The 27,563-nt window shown below is 42.2% G+C and overlaps 1 protein-coding gene across 3 annotated transcripts in view; it reads right to left on the bottom strand.

Moving 5' to 3' along the window:
- Positions 1–27,563, bottom strand: part of bmper (BMP binding endothelial regulator) — a 43,473-nt gene that overhangs the window by 3,315 nt on the left and 12,595 nt on the right. Inside the window, exons 1-11 of one of the 3 annotated variants that reach the window (XM_033639609.2) lie at positions 17,372–17,730; positions 13,527–13,626; positions 8,994–9,076; positions 8,289–8,379; positions 6,664–6,746; positions 5,598–5,697; positions 5,290–5,399; positions 4,834–4,968; positions 4,554–4,658; positions 1,571–1,616; positions 701–864 (exon numbers count right to left, since the gene is read on the bottom strand). In XM_033639609.2, coding sequence (XP_033495500.2) covers positions 701–864; positions 1,571–1,616; positions 4,554–4,658; positions 4,834–4,968; positions 5,290–5,399; positions 5,598–5,697; positions 6,664–6,746; positions 8,289–8,379; positions 8,994–9,071 — 912 coding nt within the window. In that variant the 5' untranslated portion in view covers positions 9,072–9,076; positions 13,527–13,626; positions 17,372–17,730. Of the gene's footprint in view, positions 1–700; positions 865–1,570; positions 1,617–4,553; positions 4,659–4,833; positions 4,969–5,289; positions 5,400–5,597; positions 5,698–6,663; positions 6,747–8,288; positions 8,380–8,993; positions 9,077–13,526; positions 13,627–16,889; positions 16,940–17,371; positions 17,731–27,563 lie in introns of those variants that run through there. The other 2 variants (XM_033639610.2, XM_033639608.2) reach the window with 2 other exon arrangements.

The following is a 27,563-nucleotide window of genomic DNA, read 5'->3' as shown; positions in this document are numbered from 1 at the left end:
TGATGATTTTGAGGACAAAATATTTTTACTGGACTTTCACAGAGGAGCTAGCTCCTCGCCTTCTGCTTCAGACATTTCATTCAGCCGCAACATTCAGACATGAATGACTGTAAGTTTAAGGAAGCAGAGTTTTCTGAGTGGAGCATTTTAAACGTCAGTATTGCAGTCGATCATGTTCATTTCATTGTGGGAAGCCATTATCTTTATCTTGATTAATATTAACTTAGTTCTTTCAAAGACTCCTTTAAAAAAATTCCTCAGCAATCTTATTTACATGTCTTCTTGTATATTTAGCACAGGTAGAATTAGGAAACGAGGCGTTGTGGTTTGAGAAGCAGTTGGTGTACAAATTGCAGTTAACCAACAACAGCTGAGTGCACACAGACTGGTGCAGGACGTGTTTAGCTTGGCGTAATTATGAGGTTGTTTCCTAAACCTGGACTAAATCCAGCTGACTGTTGGATGTTTTGGTGGCTGGTCTGTGACCTCACAAGTTAAAAAGGCATATTTTTCCCTCCTTTTGCAGAGGCTTGCAATTTCTCTGCTTCCAGTGTTTGTGCTCAGCGAGTCTTCTATCGACTCTCCACTAAATGCACAGAGATGAAATTCATCTTTCTTTCTCATCAGACTTTCAGTAAAACAAACAGACAAACTGTTTCCCCAAACATCAGTGTGTCTTAAACTTTAACTCCGACCCTACCACGAAGCTGGAGTCTGGGCTGTTGAGGTTGAAGTTATTTCCTGGTCCTGGGGTGCTGCCACACTCACGAGTCAGTACGTATTGACAGGTTCCCTGGAAGTTAAAGGTCCTACCGTCGAAGGTGTTGTAGTGAGGGTCGCCAAACACTGTGCACACACCGGGCTCTGCAGAGGGACAAACGCAAAGACAAAGAGAAATAAAGACAGAGAAAAGAAACAAATAAGTTAGGGAAACATGTCTGCAGCTTGAACATAAAATACCAGCAGAGCGGGACACATAAAAACAAATGTCTCTGTTGTCCCGGGATAGAAAGAGACAACTCATAATCTGAGGGTTTAAAAGATCCGTGTTGATGCCTGACAGCAAAATGTCATTACTGATAAACAGTTGAGGCAATAATGTGACTAAATGTCTTCTTTACAAACTGAACTCTACACTATGAAGAAGACAGAGTTCATGGAGTCTTTGTCGTCCTGCACTGGTACATTTACAGCCACGTCTGTTGACTTTTACTGAAGGTCACAGCCAAAAACCAGAGTGAAATGACCCGAGGGCAAACCACAGTCTGGACTGAAGCTCATGGGAAATGCTTGGCTGAAGATTCAGAGGCTGAGACGTGTTTTCGTCCTTAAAGAAAGACGATTCATAGATTTTACTTTGATGACCTAACTTAGTATCACTCAATAAAAACACTAACTCATTTCACAGCTGCACAAAATCACAATTTAAACAATGAACAGATTTAAATAAATATATTTTGTTTAGTTTAAGACTTTTTAAGACCTCAGCTTCAAGACTGTTCCTGTATTATTTAAAGCTGAGTGAATTCTGGGAAAGAGGAAGCCGGAGGGTTGAGAAGGACTCACTCACTTTCAGTGCAGACTGGACAGCAGCCCGTCCTGTTCAGGATTTTATTCTGAAAGAGACGAGGCAGACACACAGCGTTAGAGACTCTCAGAGGGATTCAACATTAAGAAAAGATGGCAGAGCATCTGAACATGACAGGTGATGAAAGACAAACAGAAAATCTTTGACAGGATGCAGACTGATAGAGAGAAACATCACAGACAGAGCTGAGAGAAAAGATCTGAGGAAACTATTTACTGATATAAACTGTTTACACTGCAGGGTCAGAGCTGCAATGTGACTGTGATTACTGTCAACTTTCACTGCGGCTTCACACACTGTTACACGTTTGAATTTAGGATTCAGAGAGAGGAAGACAGAGAGAACTACAGGGTGAGAGAAACAGGGAAGGCAACGTTTCAAACCATGAACATAACGGTTCATTGTCAGCACAAATAAAATACTCAGCTCTCTACATCAAAGCTTCACACTGCACTTCATTTTTAAAGGTGTGGGTTTGATTTACTGACGAAAATAGCATGTGACGTGAGATGAAACATAATTTTCCAGGTTTGTTCCAGCAGCAAAAAACCGGACATCCTGGTAACACACAGCTAACCTGACAAAACTTTTTTCCACATCGTTCTGTTGGCTGACATGATGAAGGTCATGATTCTGTTTCATTCAAACACACTCAACAGAAACCAAATGAAAGGTAGAAACAGAGGAAAAGTTTTCATTTTGACAAGTTCACAGTCAAACCAGGACGACCACAAAGATACCGATACGCCGACATCAACCGCTGAACTCTGTCTGTGTAACAGGAAACTGTGTGTGTGTGTGTGTGTGTGTGTGTGTGTGTGTGTGTGTACAGTATGTTTCAACTTCCATCAGAAGTGCAGATCAGAGGACTCTTTCACACACTTAGTTTTTGTTGCCTCAGGGAAGCCCTTCATTCTTTCTCACACACACACACACACACACACACACACACACACCACTCATCTGTCATCACATACAGACGCTCTCTCTACACTCAATACAAACTCCAGAGTCCTAACCTCTGCACAAAGGGTGATCTCTCTCTTTGAAGAGCTGCCTTTTGACAAACCGAGGACACACACACTCTCTCTTACACACACACACACACACACACACACACAGTGACAGAGATTGGTTTTCAGGGGCCTAAATATAGGGGAACCTCTTCTTTGCTGTCACTCAAACGTCAAACAGACAAAAGGCTGGTCGGAGACACACTGTCTCCAGAGAGACGCACACACTCTGCCGACCTGCCGCTGACCGCAGGATGACGGCATGGGAGCGTGTGTGTGTATGTATGTGTATGTGTGTGCGTTTGGGAGGCTGAGGTGGGCTGTGGTGACCTCGGAGAGAGAGACGAGTCACTCTCATGATAACTCGGGACAGGTGTGTGAGTTAATGTGCTGTGTTACCTCCACACGTCCCTGCAGCAGTAACGTAATCTAACATGTTGGGTGAGTGTGAATAAAAGCGGCAGGGTTCCCACACACTGTCATGGACAAAGCTTCAGAACTTTTCCATGACTTTTCAAGGACCCATAATCACATTTCCATGACTTTTCAACAAATAACACAAACTTCTCTCCATCTTTAAAACATTACAAACTGAACGGTACGCTGAATTATCCTTTTACACTTGGAAAATAAAATCTACAGCTTAAACTGTGTTGAATATAATCTTCTCAATAAGGCAGCCCAAAGGATGGAACAGGAAACATGGTGTCTGCCCCTCCCACCCCAAAACCAGAACATTTTACTGCAGTGAGACACACTGGGAGGCAGCTACGCTAAGCTAGCTCGTTGCAAGACAGTTAATGAAGCCATTACCAGACCTGCTACAGAAGATCCTTCAATAACCTACAGGCCTGCTGTTTGGAGCCACTTCGGTTTCACTGTGAATTATGACGGCGATGGAGCGAGAGAGTGGTGGATAAAAACACACTGAGCCAAAGAACAAGCCGCTGCACAGCTACAGACTCTTCTCAGCAGCTAACCCAGCAGCACAGTAACATACACGACCTAGAGCCGAAGCACGAGCCGCTGCACAGCAGCAGACTCTTTAGCAGCTAAGCCAACAGGACAAACCCCCTCTGAACCAGGGAACGACAGCCGAAGCAGCTCATTAGTGAGAGTGAGAGATTCGTTAAAATCTGAGGTAAAGTGAAAACCAGGCTGCTGAAGTGTTTTTGTTAATACACTAAATCAACATCATGAGTGAGTGAAACTTCTTTTCACAGGAGACCAAACTGAGACCACCTACATCATCCTCAGTCGCCTGCTCTGACCACAAACAACAGGTGAGGGCTTGTTGGAACCACTGGAAGCGTGTGAACTTGGACTAACGGCTTTGACTGTGTGACCGCCAGCAGCCAGCGGTATGTGAGGAATCCACTCCATCACCCGGTGGCCGACAGACGACCCTCTGCGACAGGTGAACGCAGCACAAACCTTCCTCCTGCCAGAAGTTCCCAGAGCGTCTGACACACTGAACACCACGCTCGGTTAGATCTCTAATGTGCTCAAAGTGACTGCAGAGGAGAAACCTTGCTGTTATAGAAAGTCCTGGAAACAACAGGCTCAGTAACAACTGTGTGTCTTTGACACTGAGCCCCTGAGGGAAAGTCGATCTGTCATAAATCTGCCATAAATGTGTTCTATCACACAACAACAAGGATCAAAGTGAATCAGACTGAACGAGGAAAATATAAATCTGAAAATATGAAACGCTTGAATCTGACGTGTGAAACGCTGCTCCGCCTGTAAATCAGAGGAGTGTCGCCGTCTCAAGGCGTCACGCATGTGAAGTGAGAATTAGTCACAGGCTGTAAAGTGTGAGCGTCAGACAGATGAGATGAAGTGGACAGAGACACAGACAGAGACAGTCGCTGTCCAACAGCTCTGAAACAGTGATGTAAACCCTACAAACAGGATGTAGGCTGGTGATTGGCCGGTGGGCCGTCACTCACCGCGGGGCAGCTGGTGATTGGTACACACTGTTTGGGTCGACACTCGATGTTTCCTTTAACACAGGCGCAGAGTGTGCAGTTAACTGACGACCACATGTCTCCTTCCTGCAGGAGACGAGAGACACATCAGAGGACATCCAGACGGAGACACACCACACCAACCATTCAACCATCCGTCTGTCCGTCTGTCTGTTCAGCAACTATTCACCCATCATTCCTTCCATCATTCAACCACCTGTCAGTCCATCCATCCCTCCATCATCCCCTCTGTCTGTCTCACCCTGTAGATCTTGTTCCGGACTCTGCAGTACTTCACCTCCTCCACCTTCACGTAGGACAGACACTCCTCACAACAATGGTCACCATGGCAACTCCCCGGCCGAGAGCATCGCCTCTTGCAGACCACGGTGGAATCCTGGGAAGAAGACAGATGATGTTAGGGCAATAATATGAGCAATATTTTACTACTTAGTGTACAATGATATTTATACATTTAAGAGAAATTTTAATTTATCTTATTTGTATTTTAAATCTTGTCTCATTCTCTTCTGAATCTTGAGCTGCTGTGTGGGATTAATAATCTCTTATCATCGTATCAGGAATGAGGGAGAAATGGTAAAATAAACAAATGAAAATAAAAGCAAGCAAAAACAATGTGATGTAGGATTTATCCTTCACTAAGGTGACGAGTTCATTTCAGTAGGACAGTTGGAGCGTTTGACGTCCAGGTCGGTACCTTGCAGGTGCAGGTGGTGCAGTTGTCATGTATGAAGGAGGTGCCGTTCTCGTAAACTTCGCTGTGGAACAGACAGCTTCCTAAAGACAGATCAAACACCTTCCTCTGACCTGGAGGAGGAGGAGGAGGAGGAGTTATTTGTGGAAATTACAGTGAAGGAGAAAACAGGAAACAAAAGACTTGCAGTGCCAAACATTAAAAAACACAGCGAACACCATCATTGTTTCTACATTCTTTGCACCTGCAGAGGGTTTAAATCAACCTCCACACACAGGTGACAAATCAGAGAGGTGATAATTGGTCTTTACCGAGACATCTGGGGCAGCACTGTCCAGGTGGGGTGTGACTGAGGAAGGCGGGGCAGGAAAGGACGGGACACACCTCCCTCATGCAAAGAGTGCGCCCTCCCTGAAACAGCAACACAACACAATGTGATGTGATAGTCGTTAACTCAACACAGTGACTTTACATCAGGAGGAAATTCTTCTGGCATTGTGTGATGAAATAAACTTTCATTTCCATGCACATTATAATCTGTTGGTGAAGGTTTAGTTTGATGAAAGTTTTTACGTGTTTTATCGTAACATTTCACTTCACACACACATCAGTTCAGTATCTGACCGAATGTCGCCCTGTCCATTTCAGAGATATCACGATTTTATCATATCAGACATTTGTGTAAAATGTTGTCATGATTAGCAAATGAATTCTTGAGTCATGACCGAAAATGTTTTGTGAGGTCACAGTGACCTCGTCCAAATGAACGCGTGCGCCAAATTTGAAGATTCTCTGAAGGCATTCTTGAGAGCACGACAATGAGACAGATGTAAAACCTGAAAACATGAATGCCTCCGACCACAGCTATCACGGAGGCATGAAAAAAATGATTTTGTTTGATGTGCATGGACTAACAATAAACTTTTTTTGGAGAAACAAAGCAGGAAATAACAAATAAAACATTTCCTCATATAAATAAATAAATGTACAATATTTCTGTGTCAGCGAGGCCAAAGTGTTTCTGTATGTGTGTGTGTGTGTGTGTGTGTGTGTGTGTGTGTGTTAACAGGCCTACAGGTGCAAACACATTAATGCTGTAATGTGTTTATGGACGTACCTGTAGGGTTTGTTTGTGTAGTGAGGGAAGAGGGGGGAAAGGAGGGAGGAAAGGAGGGAGGGAAGGAGGACACAGAGAGGGAGGACCAAGGGAGGGAAAAAAATCAGGGGGAGGATGTTCTTCCAACCTAAAGTTTGACTCTCTGGAGACTCCAAAACTAACTTATTTAGAGGACAGAGGCCTCGCTCACAAACACTCATACACAGAGAGAGGTCAGAGAGTAAACACAACTGTGCGTGTGTGTGTGTGCGTGTACTCACAGTGCAGGTGCACTTGATGCAGGGTTTGCCCTCAGGGCTGAACTCCTCCTTCTCTTTGTACAGACGACCCTCAAAGATACAACCTGCAGGATGAGACGTTACAACATTTCAAACACGTCACTCACTTTTTGTTTTGTTCACTTCACCTTCACACACACACCAATCTCCTCTCTGCACCCTGGGCTCGAGTTCAGAGCAGTTTTAGAGTCAAGTTCGAAGACATTTTAAAATTACGCTGCTTCACAAATTAACCAGTGCACAAACTCTGGTAAAATGACAAAATTGACAAAGTGAATTCTCAAAACTGCACTAAATACAAAACATTTAATTTGTCTCTGGAGCTTATTTTATTCCATATTTCAAAATGATTTGTATCTATATGTCTGTGATTTGAATTTATGCAGTTTGAATGTCTAAAATACACAACCATGACTCAAAGAGTCAAAACTGGCACACTGAAGGTGAGTTTGGTTCAGCCGAGTCTCTTTCGCATGTGATCTTTTAATCACACAAAACAAAGGTGACTTCTCAGAGGACCACACAGTCATTTAACACTAACAGCTGCCTTTTATTTTCTTAGACATTCATTAGCTTTTAAAGATTTTAAAATAAAAACACAGAAATTCTACATTTGATTGATTGAAGCCCCTACAAGGAACTTTCATTTTGAGTTGATTTTGGCGACCCTGTGGACAAAAGCGGTAGTGTTTTGCCGAAATGAAGCCTACATTTCCCATGAGCTCTAGCGCGTATTGTCGTAAAGACGCTTACCTGGCTCGCGCATGTGTTTGTTTTGGGGATAAATGAAACAACATGACAGGAAAACTTTGCCCCCGCTCCTATCGGGGATCCCAGCTCACCTCTGCCGTGACCCAGCTCCACCTCTCCGGTGTAAGCGCCACCGCCGCCGGGGTAAACGCAGCGGTCAGCTGGTAAGGCTGAAGGCCTGTTTGGCGAGCACTTCCATGGCTTCTTGGACTGAGTATGGAGCGCTGCCTCGCCTCTTTATTTCTCTGCACTCGCTGGACCCTGTCGACGCCTGGCTGGTACCTGTCGTTGGCCCGGATGAGGTGTTAACGCCGTGGACCCACCGGCTCCTGCCAGGATTGGGCTGGTAAATGCTAGATCGCTAGGGAACAAAACGTTTATCCTGAAGGATTTCCTGACTTCCCGAGGATTGGATTTCTCTGTGTGACTGAGACGTGGCTGACTGTTGGTGAGTCCAGTGCTTTCACAGAACTTTTACCCGATGATTGCTGCTATTTTAACTCCCCGCGGACGTCGGGTCGAGGAGGAGGAATAGCGACTATTTATAAGAGTCACTAAATGTAAGCAGCTAGGTAAGATGACGTGTGCCGTCTGAGTGCCGTAAATCGTTTCGTCCTGGAAACGACCTGGGGCGGACCCGGACACAGTTTCCTAAAGGTATGGATATACACTATATAGAAATAGCTTATCTTCACACTGATGGTCTCATTTGCTGTTGTAGGTCACGCACAGACATCAGAGACTTTTGCATATCCAGTTAAAAGTTCCTTGTAGCGGCTTTAAATCAAGCAGGTGTATCTGACAACATGCAGACTGACAGAGAACATGACTGTGACTCAGGCTGGGGTGGTACTCACTGGGGCAGGTGGGGCAGCACTTCTTTGGGTGGATTTTGGGATTCTTGCAGTGGACGACACACTGAACGTCGGCCTCAGTGATGACACCTTCCTGTCACAGCCAGCAGGGAAATACTTTAGTTTTTACTGTTTTATTATGACTTTAACGTCTCTCATTTAACCTTCCTCCATGTTTTCTCTCCTTTCATTTGATGTCATTTTGTTTCTTCATCACTTTCACTTCCATTTTCCAACTGCTGCTTGCTGTATTTTAACATTTCTCACCTTCACTGCTTCCTCCTCTGTTCCTTTCTTTATCTTCCTCTCAATCTATCCCTCTATTCATCCCTCCACTAACCCTTAATTTCACCTATGTGTCTTTCCATCTTGGCGATTCTCTTCCATGGTTTTTCCCTTTCTTACTCAGCCTCTTCCTCCTTTCTTTTCTCCTTTATTTCCCTCCTTTTCTCCTTTTTTGTTTTTGCTTCCTCCTTTCTTTCCTTCCAGCTCTATTTGTTCCTTCCTTCCCTGCTTCTTTCCTTCCCCTTTGCATGCTGTTCCTACTTCCTTCCTTCCTATCACCTCCCATACCTCTTTCCTCCCTCCTCCTGTATCTCATCCTCTAACAGCAGCATGTTTGTGTTGTTTCTCATCTGAGGTCAGAGGTTTCCACATGACGTCTGAGCTGAAACAACACTTCACCTTTCATCTCACACACACACACACCTGACAGCGTCGGGTTATGCAGGGTTTGGTGGAGGTGGTCCAGGATACTGAGCTGTTATAAGACCGTCCATCCAACATGCAGCCTGAGAGAGAAGAAGAGAGAAGGAAAGAGTCATTACGATTCTTAATCTTCATACAAGTAATTAACAAGTCCTCATTTTGGACGATGGCTGTGGTCAAATAGTCAAAAAGGAATTTATGTCCTCTGTTCTTTCCTGATGAAAAACAACAGGAGGTGAAGGAAAATGTGACAGAGAATTCATAAGGTCTCATGAAAGGTAACTGCCGTGCAAAGACAATCTGACTGTACTTAGATTAGACACTATTATCATGCAGCCCCTCCAGGATGTTGCAGTCGCAGCAATTAACATAAATTCAACCAATCCCTGTGAATTCTGTGCAGCCTCGCATTTTTGTCCAATCACTGATAAACGTCACCATTTCCTTGTTTCTGGTTGTGAATACACCGACATGTGCGACACAAACGTTTCACATTTACCAACAAACATTACTGCTAAAGAAAGCGCAGGGCAGTTCCCTGATGTTCTGCACGAAAGTGGCGTTAAACTGATCTCCACCGTGTGCAACATTTTTGTAACACACACACTTTTCAACCACATAACACAGACGCAGAACAGCTGAAACATGAGGACGAATCACAGAGGCTGTTGCATCAGATCTACTGAAGGTGCTGAAAGTATCAAGCTGAGTTAGATTAAATGTGCATGTTAAGGCAGATTTATAATTGTGCGTCGGCTCTACACAGAACGTGTGTAGAGTGGTGGTGCGTCTGTGTCGCTCTGCAGATACACCTCCAAAATGCTAGCTGGCGGTGAAGTTTCTGTGAAGTGCTGTAAGGATGGTCCATTGTTTCCTGTGCTTAAAGAGATAAGAAGCTCCTTTCCTGATCATTTAGAGAATTCGGACAGCTCTGATCACGGCAGCCACTTACTCTGGATACTTCCAGGTCATTTCACTCGGTGAGGAACCTTTGATCGGACCGCAGCCTCAGTTTTTAAGTCCAAACAGCTCTGTACGGACTGTAAAGGAGCCTCCCAGTAACCCCACACCCACTGAGCCGCCCACTCAGCACTAAATGAAAAGCCTATTCATTTCATCCCGTTTACAGTAAGTGGTCTCAGATCAATGCTCAACTTTCTATACAATGAAACCTGATCACAACCATTGATCTGCTCTCCTCACTGTAAACCAAACCGTCTGACACTGTATCACTGCAGGAGGGTCTTATATCTCAGAGAAGAGACGATCAGATTAGATCCCACAGAGACTCACGTTGTCTTCATACACTCAGACTGATATGACAGCTCCTCTTTCCTCCTCTGGTTCGTGCTCCGTCACTGATAATATATATAATATATATGAAAAATAACAGAGCTTTAACAAGAGAAATATTAACATGTGATTTAACCTGACTTCTAATGGACTTTAAATTAATGCACACTTTTGGATGTTGTAATGATTTTTTAAACTCCAAGTATAAAAACTGTATATATTGTAGAGTTATTTTTAAGATCTTTTTGGATACACTTCAGGCCCAGTACACCTCAGAACTCTGACATAATAAACTGGTTAATTGAGGCAGTGTAAAAGTAACTGTTCCCAATAAAGTGATGGAGTGCAGCTGGGAGTCTCTTTAACTGAGCGTATGAGTTCATCAAAGTGAGAAAACAGTGATATGACATGTCGGAGTCGGGGACACAGAGGGGTCCTAAATTTGGTCTCAGCAGCCACAAGTCAACCGCACAATAGAAACTAACATGGGTTGTCGTGGCAACGAGGGGCTTTCCGCGTCCGAGTTATATCGTTCCACCTCTCTTAACGAAGTGCTGCGTCGTAAAACGCCAAACCACAAACAAAAGGGCCGCGCCTCTGCTGAGGTGTGTGTGTGTGTGTGTGTGTGTGTGTGTGTGTGTGTGTGTGTGTGTATAAGCAATAAAAAGAACAGGAACATTGTCGAATGTGAGGACTTTTTAGTAGCAGCTCATTCTGAGTTTATTCATTCAGGGTTTGAACATATTGAGTGATGACTCTGATGTGGAAGTGACAGCAGACACAACGACTCTACTGACGGCTGAATGCTCCAGAACTTCTCACACTGTCTGCACATTATAGTAAAACATACAACATAATAATCTTGAAAAATTATTTCATTAAAAAAACATTTTCTCAACAAGTCACAATCTAAAAAGCTTCACTTTCACGTTCTCATTTGTGTTGTTGGTGGCAGTTTGTTTCAGTTTATTAATATTTTCAGACATTTCATTACATTTTTTTTCCTGACATTTCAATAACATTTCTAAGACATTTTAATAATATTTTTCCAACATTTTATCAGCTTTTTTTTTTTTGGACATTTTTATTTTACCTTTTTTTTGTCAATTTAATCATTTTTTCGGACATTTTATCGACATTTTTTCTGACTTTTTAGAAAATGTTTTTTGGACATTTCATTAATATTTTTTGAATATTTTAATAATGACATTTTATCAAGATTTTCTGGACATTTCATTAATAATAATAATGATGAATTTAATAATAATGATTATTTTTATTAATGTGCTCCTCTATGTTGTGCTTCACACTTTACAGTAACCCTGCAGTATCACTCAGTATTAGGGCTGTACCCAAATATTCGGATATTCGAATATTCGTTTCTATGGGTAGGTATTCGTTATGAAAATTTGGTATTCGATATTCATTTTTTTATTTACTTTTTTTTTTTTTTTTTTTTTTTACATATTTTTTGGTGCTAAATGTAGTCTTTTTGTTGTTGGTAAATGTAGGTTATCAATAAAAATCAAAACTTTTAAATTGCATTGTTAAAAATGTGAAAATATAGTATCTCCTACCAACGGAGCTTGTGTGCACGTCACGCTTGAGCGCATCTGTCTGAGGCTGTGGATCAAGTTTTACCACTTTATCACTATTCCCTCTCACTTGTAGCTGTTTTTTCGTTAGCTTTTGAATTTAATATGAATTATGGAACCGTTTTTGTCAACGTTTGTTTCCCCCGTTTTGTACAATAAATTATTGTTTAAAGTTTCAACAAGTTTCTTTTGGAGTGCGTGACACAAGTGTGTTTTGAAAACGGCCGCGGACTGTCACCTGCTCAACGCATCAGTACCTTCAGATGCCATGACAGTAATAGCCAATAATGTCAAAATATCATTTACAGACCGATTTAACAGACGATCACTGCTGCCCGACCCGCAGGTCCATTTGCGGGTCCCGCGGGTTACGGGTTGACCCGCGCATCACTGCTCAGCTCAGTCTATAAATGCAGTACACAACAGTAGACATTATATTCTATTCAGGCCGGCAGAACCAGCAGCACATCGGCTCTACAGTGCACGGCACTGCTGATTAACCATTTTATTGCAGCACAGAGTGTCTGCCAGCAACCAATTACTTGCAGAGGCTTCCTACAGCTTGTTTTAACGTTCCGATTTAATCAGAAGACAAATTAAACAGGATGACTAGCCAATGTGAAAATCAAAAGAAAGCATAGAATAATGTACTGAAGGAGACTGTTGTGCCATCACATTATTTGTGGTTTGAGAGCAAAGATCCGGTTGCTGCTGTGCAAAACTCCGCAATACAATTATGTCCGAAAAAAACCCGGAGGAGTGCTTGCTTCGCAAGGAGTCTTTGAAAGGAGCCGAGCCTGGCGTAAAACCGGAGAGAGCAGGCAACACAGCCACAGAGCCTCAATTTAGTCTGATTAGGATAATATTAATGCTGAGGTTGGCTGTGGTGACTTTGCGCTCTCAGAGGTACATAACTCAGCATGTGTAACAGGAAGTAGAGCCTCGATGTGAGGAAGCAGAGGAGAGGATGAGGATCTAAGAGATGAAGGTCCACTGAGGAGTTTCTGGCTCATAAAAGTAACTGTGTTTCTGTGGCCTGTAAACCTGACGGTGAACCCGTCCACCCGCCGCACTGTCTCCACACACTGCAGCTGTGTGTGTGTGTGTGTGTTAGTGTGTGTGTGTGTGTGTGTGTGTTAGAGAGAATATATATGAGGTAAATAACGCAGCTTCACTCCCACAGGTCTTATTCAGGCCTGGCTGTTTAGGTACTGTACATAAAGTGGTTCCTGAAGGGTGTGTGTGTGTGTGTGTATGTGTGTGTGTGTGTGTGTGTGTGTGTGTGTGTGTGTGTGTGTGTGTGTGTGTAGAGGCTCTGGTTAGCATCTCTATGTTTTTGTACTGGTGTGTTATTACAGTCTGCTGTTTGTGCAGAGCAGCTGCTGGTACAGTCGTCCTACAATAAACCATCCTAGAGTCATTACTGTCGTCACTGCTGGTGAATTATTGTGACATCACAGCCAAACACACAAAGGAACACAGACGTTGCACAAAGACTTCATTTCCTCCCCTGAGTTCAATGTGGAGAATCTGAAGACAGCACAAGTCATTCAAACTTTTAACTCTGAATATTAAGATTTTATGTAGTTTCCACAACCCCATTATTCTGGCTCTGTCTGTCCATCTATCTGTCTGTCTGTCTTACCTTTACACCTCTCGCAGCAGGCTCCCGTCTGTTTCACTACCAGAGCACAGTCCTCAGAGACCAGCGGGCATTTCTCCTGTTTACAGTCGGCCTTCCCCTCCTGCAGCACAGAGACAGAGAGAGGACGGGAGGAGAGAGACACTTGGTCAGTGTTATATTTCCAACATACTGAATACCAGGAGTGTCCAGACTTTTTTTAAATGGGGGCCAGATAAGTTAATGTGCTGCTTCTTGCATCACTATGATTATTAAAAACATCACGTACAAATGACAGAAACACAACAGTTTCATCAGTACTCATCTCTCCAGCACTCCTGAAAGCAGCAGCCCTCGCGCTTGACTTCACGCTTCTTTGCTGCGGCCACGTCTGATGCCCAGCAGGAAATATCTGACGTTAGGTGACTGTTCATTTGCCTGTTCACTGTCTACCTATGAAAACACATTACTTTCACCTGCATAGTTCTTCTGCATGTGTACAAACTGTATGATAGTCATAGAGAAAAATGCAAAGTGATCTTTCATGATTAACCTATACTGTATTAATCATATAGAATATTTTGAAAGACAAGCTGAGGGCTGTTCACGGGCCAGAGTTTAGACATGACTGCTGTGTGTCACTGTTAACGACACACTCTTTTGCTCTCTTTTCAGTTTGAATTCTTATTTTTCATGATCCTTTTACTGGTGGAAGTCAATAAGGACATAAAGTCTTGAAGTTTAAAAAATATATAATCCAGTCTACATCATCAACATGAAGTTTAGACTTTATCTGGTAGTTGTAATATTTTACTAACAGTGGAGGAAGTTACAGTTCAAGGGAAACTTTGTAGATTTTCGACTCGCTTTATACCCACACTGTTATGTGTGAATGAAATACAATTAACTTTCTTCGATCTTGCCAGCACCCACCCCAACACCGTTATTTTGCCTCTACTGTGCGAGGGTTGTTTCGTCTATATGGCGGCATCAGAGGTCATAACAGTGCTGAAATAATGTATGTATAAACAGGACAGCCAGCAGAACAGGTGTGATGCTTTGGTGACGCGGTATGTGTGCAACCCACCACAGGAGACCTTGTTTCCAGCAGTAAAATACTTCTTAAGGTTAAAGAAACAATAAATTGCTTCATTAAAACCCCTCAACTTTATAACATAAAATATTCATAACTAAATAAACAGCAAAAACTGAGTTAATCTTTTTTATCAGATCTCATTTGACGTATTTTGATCAGATTTGACTGACATTGACATGACAACAACAAATACAGGTAATTTTTTTTACATATTTCGTCATTAATCAAATAACTAGACAAATTATTTGAGATAATGAAAAGCCAGAGGATCACCAAAGTTATTACAAATCATCCTGAGGGGAAATAAATATCTGTACAAATTTCGTGGCAATGTGACCAATATTTGTTGATCACTGCTGGATCACTGCTGAATAAAATAATGTTGCTTTAAATGTTTTCACAACAACTTCTCACCTGCACATCACCTCTGTGCTCTGCTATCAGACCTCATCACAGGTTAGACGTGTGCAGCTTGTGTTCTGCAGTAAAACGTGACTCAGTCTTCACAGTTAAGCTGTGACTTTTCACACCAACTCAATGATCCTCCTGTCACCTTCAGGAACACTGCACACTGTATCCGTCATCAGTGCTAACTGCACCGTGGGACTGCGCTTGTTTAATCCACTCCACTTTCACACCCAGCTTTTACTGCTGATTTTATCCACATGCTGTGTGTGTGTGTGTGTTTTATTTTACACACTGTGAGGGTTCATAAAGTGGAGGCTGGCGGGTCCCGTGGCCCTGTGGCGCTGCAGCAGGCGGCTCTAACGAGGACGGATGAAAGCAGTGCGAAAATAAATCGGGTGGTTTAATATAGCAGCAGCGCTCCAACTAAACCCCAACCACACTGAGGACAGATGATGTCATGACAGAGGAGGAGGGAGGAGAGGGACAGAGGTGGAAAGAGGGGACAAGGAAAGTTAAGTGAGCAGCTGGGAGAAGAAATTAGATCCAAGAGATCATGTGACCACAGCACCAGTATCCATCTCACTCCTGTGTATAAATAAAAGAGCACAGAAGTGAGAGTTTGTTCAGATGAACAGCTCAGAGAGAAGCTGTGAAATGTTCCAAAACAGGCAAGCAAAAAAAAAAAAAATATTCCAGCCTCAATCCAAACTCATAAAATACTGCTGCTTTGTCAGTGATCTGTGCGTTAAACATACAGATGCATAAAGACACCTTTAGCAGCGGTATAATACACACTGGGCAGCAGCGGCTGTTAGCGATAAAGCAGGCTCGCAAGCAAATTATATTATTTCACACACAGATATAAACCGTCACTCGCACAAGCTGACAATAGTCATGTTAGCTAAAACTAGCTCTAATAGTAGCAGGGTTTGGCCCATATTAAATTACTTAACTATTATTTCCAAAGCATCGTACACGTTCCAACAAAAGCTCAGACTAGACTAGATACATGTGTTTATTTATGGCCAGATGTTGCTCTGTATGGTCAGTACAGACACACTTGTCTGTGTCCTTGATCGAGGTGCTGCAGTTTCTCTCCACCTACTGCAAGACCCAGGGCATGATGGGAAACGCCTGGCTCTCACCTGATCTAACAGCTGACTGGTTTAGAAGTTGACCCAATTATATGAGGTTTCAGATAAAGTTTTAATTTTTGCTGAATTTCAGATATTTAAATTTCACTGGTCTGATTTCAAGGTTTATTCTGGTAACAGCTGTTGTATATTAACACTGGACTGTTTTAATTATTGAAGTATTTACAGAGACTGGTGATCAGTGGGATGTGAGGATTCTTAAAATAGCATGTGTACAGATGTGAAGCTCTGATTATATTTGACTGATATTTAATGAACGCTGTTGTCTTGTATAAAACATGAACCTTATAGTCAGACACAATGTATTGAGGGGACAGGTCAAACTGATATGATGCTGATTTACAGGAGAGTTCATGTCAAATGGAGATTGAGCCATGAACATAAATTACAGATCTCCTGTTAATAGGCTACTCTATGATAATTAAAACAACTGAGATCAAACTGATACACGAGGCTGATTATATTTTAATAATCGACATCAGATCTGACCGGATGTAGCCTAACGTTAAATGTTTCTGTGACTTCCTGTACTGACGGCTGCTGGAAACTGTCGGGAAGCTGTCCGACTTCACCGTGACCTTTAATCCCCACCTGCTGCACTTTTCAGGCGAACGTAGTTTATATCCAACAACCCTTTCAGATCCCTGTATTAGCCGATGGGGATTTTTCCATCGGCTTTTGGATTATTGCCGAAAATAAACTCTGTGCACAAACGTTTATGATACTTACACGTTTAATTCAGTCAGAAAAATCTTCACAAATTAACACTTCATGATTACTGAAGCCTGAAAACAATCGCCAGAGGTACAAAGTTACCGTTTAGGCTGTAAATGAACTACACTGCGGTTGCGTGTCCTGACGTCATCACCACAACCATAAAGCCGTGTTCGGCCCAGCGTGATGACGTTCTGTAGTTTTATTTAGCTCTTTGTTAGCAACCGCCATTTTCTACGACACACAGAAGCTAAACACTGTGGTGTATTTACTGATGTGTTTCAGTCTCTTCAGCTTGTGTTAACCACAGACCATATTTTGGGCCTCTCACCAAAATGCCATTAAAAAAAACACATTGACTTCATGAGGAGCCTACAGGGAGAGCTAACTTGCTAACTCACTTTAGGACTGTGGCTCTCTATTAACAGTCTGTGTAGCCTGTAACGTCACTGCTACTCAGAGGAGTTTGTCTGTGCCTCAAGAGTTCAGTAACTTACAACACTGTGCTTTGTGTCCACAGTCCTTCACAAAAACGGTGTTAAATCCAAAAGCCGAAGCAAAACAAATCCAGACCAAAAAACATGTTGTCCGAGTCCGCAGTGTTGTGTTGTCCTCTTGTTCCACTGACCGAGGTAAACTGAAACTGCTAAGCTAGCTAGCTCGATGCTAGCAGGCTAACGGTTCACTTTGTCAAAACGTCTTTTACAGTCAGTGACTGAACTAAAGCTCCACACTCTGTTAGCTCCCGTGTTTACAGTCAGTTCTTATCGACTCACTAGTTTATACTTTGTCCTGCTAACTACTACCTACTCTCCTTCTCCGTGCTCCTTCTCTCCATTACTGACCCTCCTGGTGTTTCCCGCCCTCTGATTGGCTGACAGCTTAACAAGCTAATCACACTTGAACTCTAATAAAATAAAACCTGATTTACACATTTATTAAACCACTACAAAGTAAAACAACAAACACCATTTAAATAACAAAACGTGCAAATTATTATATGCCTTTTAAATGCATATAAATATGACAATGGAATAATAGCACAATGCAAACACAAACACATGGACTTAAACCAGGATTTTACAAATATATTATATAAATAAGAAAAATGGGGGTAGTTTTCAAAAAATGGCATTTGTTAATAATTCTTTGTAAAAATAATTAAATATTGTAACCTTTCGTAAATGTTGTTGTTGTACCTAACTTCATGTGAGTAGAGGAAATCTCCATTAGCCAATAGGCTAATTTATACAATGTAAAATGCCATAGGCTTGTGCTAATAGCATTAGCATGTTGTATTTGTGGGGAGAACGTATCCAGATAAAGACAAGTGTTTGTCTGTGAATCTGTGCAAGTTATAGTGAAGCTGGTTTGTGTACTTGTGTTTGATATTGTCTCTATTAAGACATGTTTAATGTGTGTTTGATGTGTGTTTTAAATCAACTAAACTTTACAGCACGCCACAGCAACCCCACTGCCAATAAGTGTTCTGGAGGTGTAACTGCAGAGTGACACAGACACACCACCGCACAAGTATATATGCTCATAACGGCGTAGGCTCTGTGTAGAGTTGAGACACAACTATAAATCTGCCTTAACATGGAGCATACAGTCGATTTTATCTCTCTTTCCCTGATGAATACTACTATCGTGTTGGTGTTACACAGTTGAGGCCTCACTGTTGTGACACCCACTTTTCAATGATCAAATCAGACTCCTCCAAACATCATATCCTGCCTGCCGATCCTGTTTCATTCAGAAATACGTCACCACACTGACACTAAATGCTGTCAAACTGCCATCTCATCTGGACGTTAAAGGACAGTGTCAGTGTTTTTGAAAGTTCAAGTTCCTAAACTAAAAACATAATTCATATTTCTACACATATCTACAGTTTTGCCGACAGTTTTCAAAATGTGTGCTTTAAACTTTTAGGTTTCAGGGTGGGGGATTTTTTGTCAGTGGCTTTCATCAGCTCAAAATGATGATGCAACAAAAATCAATGCACACATGATGATGCTGATGTCACATAACAACACCAGCCAGGTGGACAGATTGTTGTGACTTACAGAGAGGAATGTAAACCAACTTCACTGCTGATAAATCTGCAGCAGCTGTAACTAAACTCTCAGCTGTGATCTGTGTTAAATGGACACAATAAAAAACAGCAGAATGGTCCTTTAAAGAGCTGCGGACAATCAGGTTGTCAAGGTCACGTCCTCTCTCCCTCTGTCCTGTTAACCATTAGCACAAAGTGGTGTTAGAACATGTGACCCCCCCCCCCACCATCTTGTCTCTGGGTCAAAGGTCACAACAGGTCACCACACCTTATAAACACTCGACATACCATCGCGGCACCAAGGCTCGTGGACTGGACGGCTGTCTGTCGCTGAGGGTGACGACCCCACAACACACACACACACACACACACAGAGAAAGGGAAAGTGTTTGCTACTGTATGGAGGTACAAAGAATTCAACTTGAATTACGCTGAATCTGTCTGTGTTTGACCGAACTCCAGATTCACTGTGTTGTTACTGATTTATTTTTACGCAGTTTTCATGTTAATGTTTTTGGAGAAAATGTCTTTAAAGCTTCTGAAGTCAAAACTGACGCAGCCTGTACAGGAGGACTCATGAAGCTCAGTGAGCTGTTGAGTCTCTTGAGGTTTCAGCGTCAGACAGAAAGTCTGATTTTACCCACTGTGTTTTAAATCCAATCAGTTCAGTTCAGTCAGTACTAACTGAATTAGAGAAGGTCAAAGTCGACTACAGTGATTCCATTATTGACCGAGTTCTGTTAAGAAAACAACGTTTTCGAGTACATCATATATGCTTGTTTTTTCCTGCTTTGGAAGTTTACGTTAAACCACAGAAAATAAGAAGTTTATTTGATGATAATATGTTTAAAATATCAGCTTCAAATTGATACAGATAGTAAAAGTCATCATGTGACTGCGCTGCACCGTCAGTTTAAATCATTAGAAATAAATCTTTACTGAGTCCATAAACCTCCAGGAAAGATTTTCTAAAAAAGAAAAAAGGAGCTTTAAAATCTTTTTGCATTTACTGTGAAGAAAAAAAACATATAAACTGAGGTTAAATACCACAACCTTTTATTTTCTTTGGGTTTTGTGGTGCTAGGATTTGATCTTTAACCAACAAAGTTCTAAAAAAGAACTTTTTTTCTCCCATTTGTTCGCATGTTATTGAATTGGAGGTATTTGACTGATGCTTATTTATGTTCTGAACACGTGTTTGAATCTTTGTCTTGTTTTAATTAAAACCAGAATAAAAAGCAAAGTTAGATCAGATTCCATCAGGAGACAGAATATTTAATTCTAAACATAATCTTGGACAGAAAAATCAAAAGGATATGATAAACAAGTGTTTTAATAATTAACTTTGAGACCAAATTAATCATTAAAACACTGAAAGAAAATTAAATCTCATTTCTTTTCTTCTTCTTGAATGGATAAACAGTTGCACTGTTCTGCCACTAGGAGGTGACAGTGCTCACTACTTCTCCTCATCATTTTCTTCCTCACTGCTTCTCCTCATCATCGCTCAACTCCAGCCCTCTTTCTCCCATCATCCATCACTTTCCCTTCGTCTGCAATCGTTTCTCTTGTTTATTCTTTTTCCACCTGAAATCTAAATTTAACAATCAGCAGCAGCCTGAATATCACCACCATCCCCTGCACTCTTTCTTTCTCTCACATTTTGTTTTTCCATCTTTCTCTCCAGCTGAATCTCTCCTCTGTTTCCTCAGGATTTAAAGCCCCTGTCTCCCTCCCTCCCTGCCTTCCTCCTCCTCCTCCTCTGTCCTTTCATGCTGTCTCTCTGTCATGGTGAAGGATAGAGGGATCAGTCGGCGTCTGTCAGCGCAGGAGAGGAACTCTCAACTAAAAGGCCCACTTAAGTCCTTGGACATCAGCCCCCCAAAACCTTAACCCCCTTTTGGCACTGTGACCTTCCACCTTTCACCCTTTCTCCTAAACAAACAGGTCACGACCTCCCACCAGAGAGCAGGAGCCACAGTAGCTTAGGGACGAGACGGGGGAACGGAGACGCTGATGGGAACTGCTTTCCCAAAACCAGTAGGGTAAGGTAGTTATGTCGGGCCCCAGTGCACACTGGTTACTGGTTATAGGGCGCGCACACAGACACACACACACACACACACACACACACACACAACTGCAGACCTGCAGATGTGCTCGGCTCATCAGACTGGACAGATTTTGTGCATAAACTAGCTGCTGGACTGTATCGTCTTGTTACATGATCAAATAGAGACTTGACATTAACACACATGTTACCAACAATCACTGCACACCTGTATGTGACAGAAACATCAAAGAAAATAAGAAATTATTCATTTAACTGAACAGTTTTATATATATTTATAGTTTCCGGGTTTATATATAGTTTTATAGGGTTTGCATTTTTAATGGCATACAGCTCACAGCAAATGGCACCAAATGGCAGTCTCATTCACAAGGCCCCCCCACCCCACAGGCCCCAGTGCAACTGCACTGTCTGCACTGTCTATATCTACACCCCTGCCCAAAATATGTCAACCAGTCGTCTTTACAAAAGCTAAACTTATATGTACAGTTTCTCTAAAGCAAAGTAACGACATTGGCCACTGCTCAGAGTAGAAGACAAGTCGCACACAACCACAAAAAAAATTTAAAAATTAAATTTCACTCCAAAAATCCAGTTTTATATCTTTTTAAATAGCTTCAAGGTTATCAGAATAATATTCCACACTGAACTACCATTATCAGTTTTGTCTTGTTGCAGTTCTTCATTAAAGCCGTATGATGTCGACACTCAAATATTTAAACACAGGACATTTTCTGTCTGCATCACTTCACACATTTCCCAAAATTCAGCCTGATATACACTCAGGTCCATAATTATTTGGACAATGATACAGTTGTCGTCATTTTGGCTCTGTACACCACCACAATGGGTTTTAAATGAAACAATGAATACCTGCTTAAAGTGCAGACTCTCAGCTTTCACTTAAGGCTTTTTTCAAAAATGTAGTATGAACCGTGTAGGAATTACAACCATTTCTTCACACAGTCCCCCGACTTTAAGGGCTCATAAGTATTTGGACAAATTAACATAATCATCAATTAAACAGTCAGTTTTAATACTTGGTTGCAAATCCTTTACAGTCAATGACTGCCTGAAGTGTTGGACACATAGGCATCATCAGATGCTGGGTTTCTTCCCTGGTGATGCTCTGCCAGCCCTTTACTGCAGCCGTCTGCACTTCCTGCTTGTGTTTTGGGTGTTTTGCCCTCAGTTTTGGCTTCAGCAAGAGAAACGCATGCTCAGTTGGATTCAGGTCAGATGATGTGACTTGGCCATTGCAGAACATTCCACTTCTTTGCCTTAAAAATGTCTTTGGTTGCTTTTGCAATATGCTTCAGGTCAATGTCCATCTGCACTGTGAAGCATCGTCCAATGAGTTTTGAAGCATTTAGTTGAATCTGAGCAGATAATGGTGCCCCAAACACTTCAGCTTTCATCCTGCTGCTCTTGTAAGCAAGACAAGACTTCACTAGAATAAATACAGAGGGTTTATCACAAGATGTAAACCATTGGTTAGCCTTAAAAATGGAAGGCCAGATTAGAGTTTGTCAAAAACCATCTAAAAAGCCTGTACAGTTGTGGAACAGCATACTATGGACAGATAAAACAAAGATCAACTACCAGAATGATGGGAAGACAAGAGAAGGAAGAAGGGAAGGAACTGCTCATGATCCAAAGCACACCACCTCATCAGTGAAGCATGGTGGAGGTACTGTTATGTCATGGCCATGTATGGCTGCCAGTGGAACTGGTTCTCTTGTATTTATTGATGATGTGACTGCTGACAAGAGCAGCAGGATGAAAGCTGAAGTGTTTGGGGCACCATTATCTGCTCAGATTCAACCAAATGCTTCAAAACTCATTGGACGATGCTTCACAGTGCAGATGGACATTGACCTGAAGCATATTGCAAAAGCAACCAAAGACATTTTTAAGACAAAAAAAAGGAATGTTGTGCAATGGCCAAGTCATATCATCTGACCTGAATCCAACTGAGCATGCGTTTCTCTTGCTGAAGCCAAAACTGAGGGCAAAACACCCAAAACACAAGCAGGAAGTGCAGACGGCTGCAGTAAAGGGCTGGCAGAGCATCACCAGGGAAGAAACCCAGCATCTGATGATGCCTATGTGTCCAACACTTCAGGCAGTCATTGACTGTAAAGGATTTGCAACCAAGTATTAAAACTGACTGTTTAATTAATGATTATGTTAATTTGTCCAAATACTTATGAGCCCTTAAAGTTGGGGGACTGTGTGAAGAAATGGTTGTAATTCCTACACGGTTCATACTACATTTTTGAAAAAAGCCTTAAGTGAAAGCTGAGAGTCTGCACTTTAAGCAGGTATTCATTGTTTCATTTAAAACCCATTGTGGTGGTGTACAGAGCCAAAATGACGACAACTGTATCATTGTCCAAATAATTATGGACCTGACTGTATTTGGTCTGTTTGGAAGCCTTGAAATCTCCACTCCAGATTTTACATACAGTTACAAGTACAAATTTTAGTGGCAGTGGCCTCTGATCTGTTTGTGACGGAGTCATTGTCACAGAAATGGTTACCCTGACCCTTCATGCTGTTTCCTGATAATCAAAGAAAACATATTGTTCAATTTACAGAAATATACAACAGATAATGCTGCACAAACTCACAAGTAAGTCTCAAGTCTTTGCACTCGAGTCCGAAGTCAAGTCAGGCAAGTCCTGAGTCATGTTCCAAGTCCTAAACTTTGAGTTTTGAGTCCTAAACAAGTCATACCACTCCTCACCTGATGTAATGCCATTTTAACAACAGGGTAAAAAATAACTGATTTACAAAAGCTAACAATGCTTTTTAAATGAGTCATAATGAATTTGTGATGTCCATTTTTCACTCAGTGCAGATTGTGCTTTCTAAACTTCTGTCCAGAACTGAGTATTGATCCATCCATTACTGTGACAGAACAATTTCAAGCTCCATCACGACTTAATGGTTGAATAAAATAATTAAATACAGCTCATATTTGTGACAGGGAATTCTTCTATGTGTTTTTGATTTTGTCCAATGATTATACTTCATCAGTACCAGTGCCTCCCTACACGTTGCTGCTCTAAAATAAAATAGAGATTAAAAAAAAGCTTTTTTTTGAATATGCATTAATTTGTTAAACCATGTTTATTGAAAGTTATTGCGTCTCTGTCTGTTATTTTTGACCTGCATGTATTGTTTACCATCGAGTAGCGGTTGTACGCAAACAAAATGATCTTTGGTATTATTTTTTCCAACTGACACTGTAACCATTGCATGCTGTCGGTTCAAACAAAGTGGATCTGGGGAATTGCATGCCGACATGCTGAGGATGAAAAGCTTTAATGGAAATTAAAGGAAATGAAATGATTTGTGGAACACTCTTTAAATAACATACTTATCACTCTTTGGGCCTCTCTTCCCTCTCTGGGAAGGTATCAAGTATTTTTGAGTCAAAAGGCCGAAGTCCAGATGAAGTAATGCGTCATCATGTTAAAGTCTAAGACGAGTAGCAAGAGTCTAAAGTCGTCAAAGTTATGAATCAAGTCTGACTTGAGTTTTCATCTCTACAAGTTAATCTCCTGATTGTTTCACCTTCGTCTAAAAAAGCCATCAGCCCCCAAATCCTGAACTTCTCCAGAATCCCTGCAAAACACATTCATAAAATATAGTTTGGGGGTTTTACTTTTTCTTGTAAAAACTCTTGTGGCACCGAGGACACAATAATGTTTTAATGAGTTAATTATATTCCAGATTTATTTCACTGAGGCTTTTTATTGTAACTGTTGGACTGAAGATCTGGCAGGACATCTGTACTGGTCCTCTGTTCTCCTCGTCTGACCCTCACACACTCTTTTCATCTCTTGTTTCTTCCTCACTTCATCCTCCTCACTTCCTGCCACTCAGTTTGCAGGAGAAATAATTCCATATTTCTGTCACCTTATGTTTTATCTATTTTTTTTTTCTTTTTCATCTGACTTTTGCTTTTGAAACCTGACTGAAATCCATCATTAAAGTTTTACTGCCTGATATTTTCCATGTTATAAATGGATCGGTGTGGGCTCAGTGTTATCAGGTGGTTATCACTTCGCCCCTCCTGTATTGATCAGCTTCTGTTTGAGTTGAGACACTGACAGGAAACAACCTTTGACCTTTGTCTCAGATCGATCTCAGAGACTGAGGGTAAAACTCTTCTGTGTGTTCTGCATCAGGAATGTTTGATCGACTCATGAGCTGCTGTGACCTTCGACCTCCTGCCTGACAGTTGCTGCTTGCAATGTTATAAAAGTTCAGGTATTAAACTCAAATTAAATCCCGGCAGGACGAGAGCAGCAGATGAAATGTGTGACTCTGAGTGTGTTTATTCCATTTTGTGTTCAAAGCAGTTAAAACAACAGATTTTTACATTTCACTCTTCTTCATTTTATCTTATTTCAAAATGAATCATCTCTCTTTTAAGGGTCAGTCGGCTCAATTCTGTCACAGCAGAGAGAACAAGAAACTCGTGTGTAATATTTGTCTCTAAGAAGATCCACTTATTACTAAAAGTGTGTGTCATATAAAAACTAAAGTGATGGTCAAAGTTGTCACAGTGAAATTTAAGGTGTGCTGATGGATTCACGTCATCAACTCATGCATTGAGTAACATTACAAGTTAACGTTCCACCTTAAAAGTTGCCGGCAGTCGGCCCAGTGAATGAAGTGATTTTTTTCTCTTTCATTTTATAGTTGTAGTTTACTGATGTATGAACAGAGGTTACATAAAACCAGAGTGAGCGTCCTCTACTGACCAATCAGACTGCAGGGTTTCTAGCTCCACCTTTTAGTACCAGATCTGTGTGCTAGGTACCCCAACAGAGGGGGGACCAAACATGGGGACACTAAGGAACGCTTCTGTTGGGACCATCCACAACTTTCGCTGTGGGAACAGAAACAATGTTGAACTGAACTGAATTAGCCTGAGTGTCAGATTGAAGCTCTCAGAACCTTCAGTCTGACATCGCCTCCATTGAAGGCGATTTACAAGGGGGAGGGAATTTGATTTTTCTCTAACCAATCAGTAGAGATCAACGACTCACCCAGAATCTGACATCATTAGTATCCATGCCTCGGGGGTGCCGAAAACAAGCGAGCATTGCCTGTTTAAAATGTCTCCGTCGTCGTGCACACCCAGCTGCATCGCCGTTAAATCCAGTTTAGCAGCTTCCTTAATTTGATCCTCCGTTAACGCGTAGTGGCGAAATACCTCGATAGCATCGTTAATGTGGTCTGTAGGATCTCTAGTGGTCGCCATTGTTGCTATCCTCACCAGTTACCGTACAGCTTGACATCAGCGTGGCGCTGATTGGCCAATCGCTAGACCCCCGGTGTTCATTGGTCCGTCCAGCGGAAAAAAAAAATTAAATCGCAAATTCATTGCAGTATGCCAGACCAGAGATGCAAGCCTCCTCAGTTGAGTGGGCGGGGTCTATGGTCTGGAACCAGGCTAGAACTAAACCGTACTGCTCGGTGGAAACGGGGCTTCTGCGTCAGCCCTGTGATAGTCTGGCGATCTGTCCAGGGTGCACCCCGCCTCTCACCCAAAATGTTACTAAGGTTTTAGACAACGGTAACATTTCTTTAGAGTTGACAGGAAGTAACAATCATGCATCCACATGTGGAGAATTCCGCCTGACTTGACACCTAAACCTGACTCCAGCTCTGACTGCCACACGATGCTGAGAGGAAAAAAGCAGCTGACTTTTACATGTTTCGGTGCACGTGAGAGAAAATCTGAACGACAACAAGTGAGAAAAGGAGCCGATGTGAGGGCAAGGAGGAGGGCGAGGAGGAGGGCGAGGAGGAGGGCGAGGGTGAGGAGGAAGAGCCGATGAGAGAGTGGAAAAAGACACGGAGATGAACAGACAGATAGACGAGGATGATGAAGAGCATGACTGAGATGGGCCGACTCCCTCCCGAGATAACGGATCGTCATGGCGACCTGCCTGTCAGTCAGTCTGTCAGCCACATCCACTCCTGGCCCCATTACAGCACTCGGGCCTCACCCCGACTCACACAATGGCCCTTCTGTGTGTGTATCTGTGTGTGTTAGTGTGTCCCTACCCACAGGGCCATTAGCAGGTACTCTGGACCAACTGGAGAGCCAAACCCACCCTCCACCCCCCCCCCCCCCCCCCACCCCTCCATGTATGAGTGACACTGGAGCCCTGATGGCTCCCCGGCCCCATAAAGACGCCCGGCAACACACAGAGAGTCGTCTTTTAACGGGTGGAGGAAATTTAGTCGGTGAAGAAATAGTTTTTGCTGAAGGTCCAGTTTAACCTGACTTTAACCTGGATGTTACGTTACCTAGCATCAAAACGTTTACTCTTGTTGCACGAGCAAACTGTTCACTAGTGGTGAGGACACGTCAGGATATACTGACAGAAGGTTCAGATAACAAAGTGAATTATAACTGCTGCAAATCAGCCAGAGTCCACACAGGTAAAATAATAATATGAACAGTACGCAGCCACACTGTGAGATGTTTCTCACCTTGAAAGTCACCTTTCATCTGATGTTTTTGGAGGAT

Source organism: Epinephelus lanceolatus, chromosome 10 (assembly GCF_041903045.1).
Source record: "Epinephelus lanceolatus isolate andai-2023 chromosome 10, ASM4190304v1, whole genome shotgun sequence".
NCBI classification, from domain to species: Eukaryota; Metazoa; Chordata; class Actinopteri; order Perciformes; family Serranidae; genus Epinephelus; species Epinephelus lanceolatus.
The sequence above is the reverse complement of the archived record's forward strand: the minus strand, read 5'-3'. Positions and strand labels throughout refer to the sequence as shown.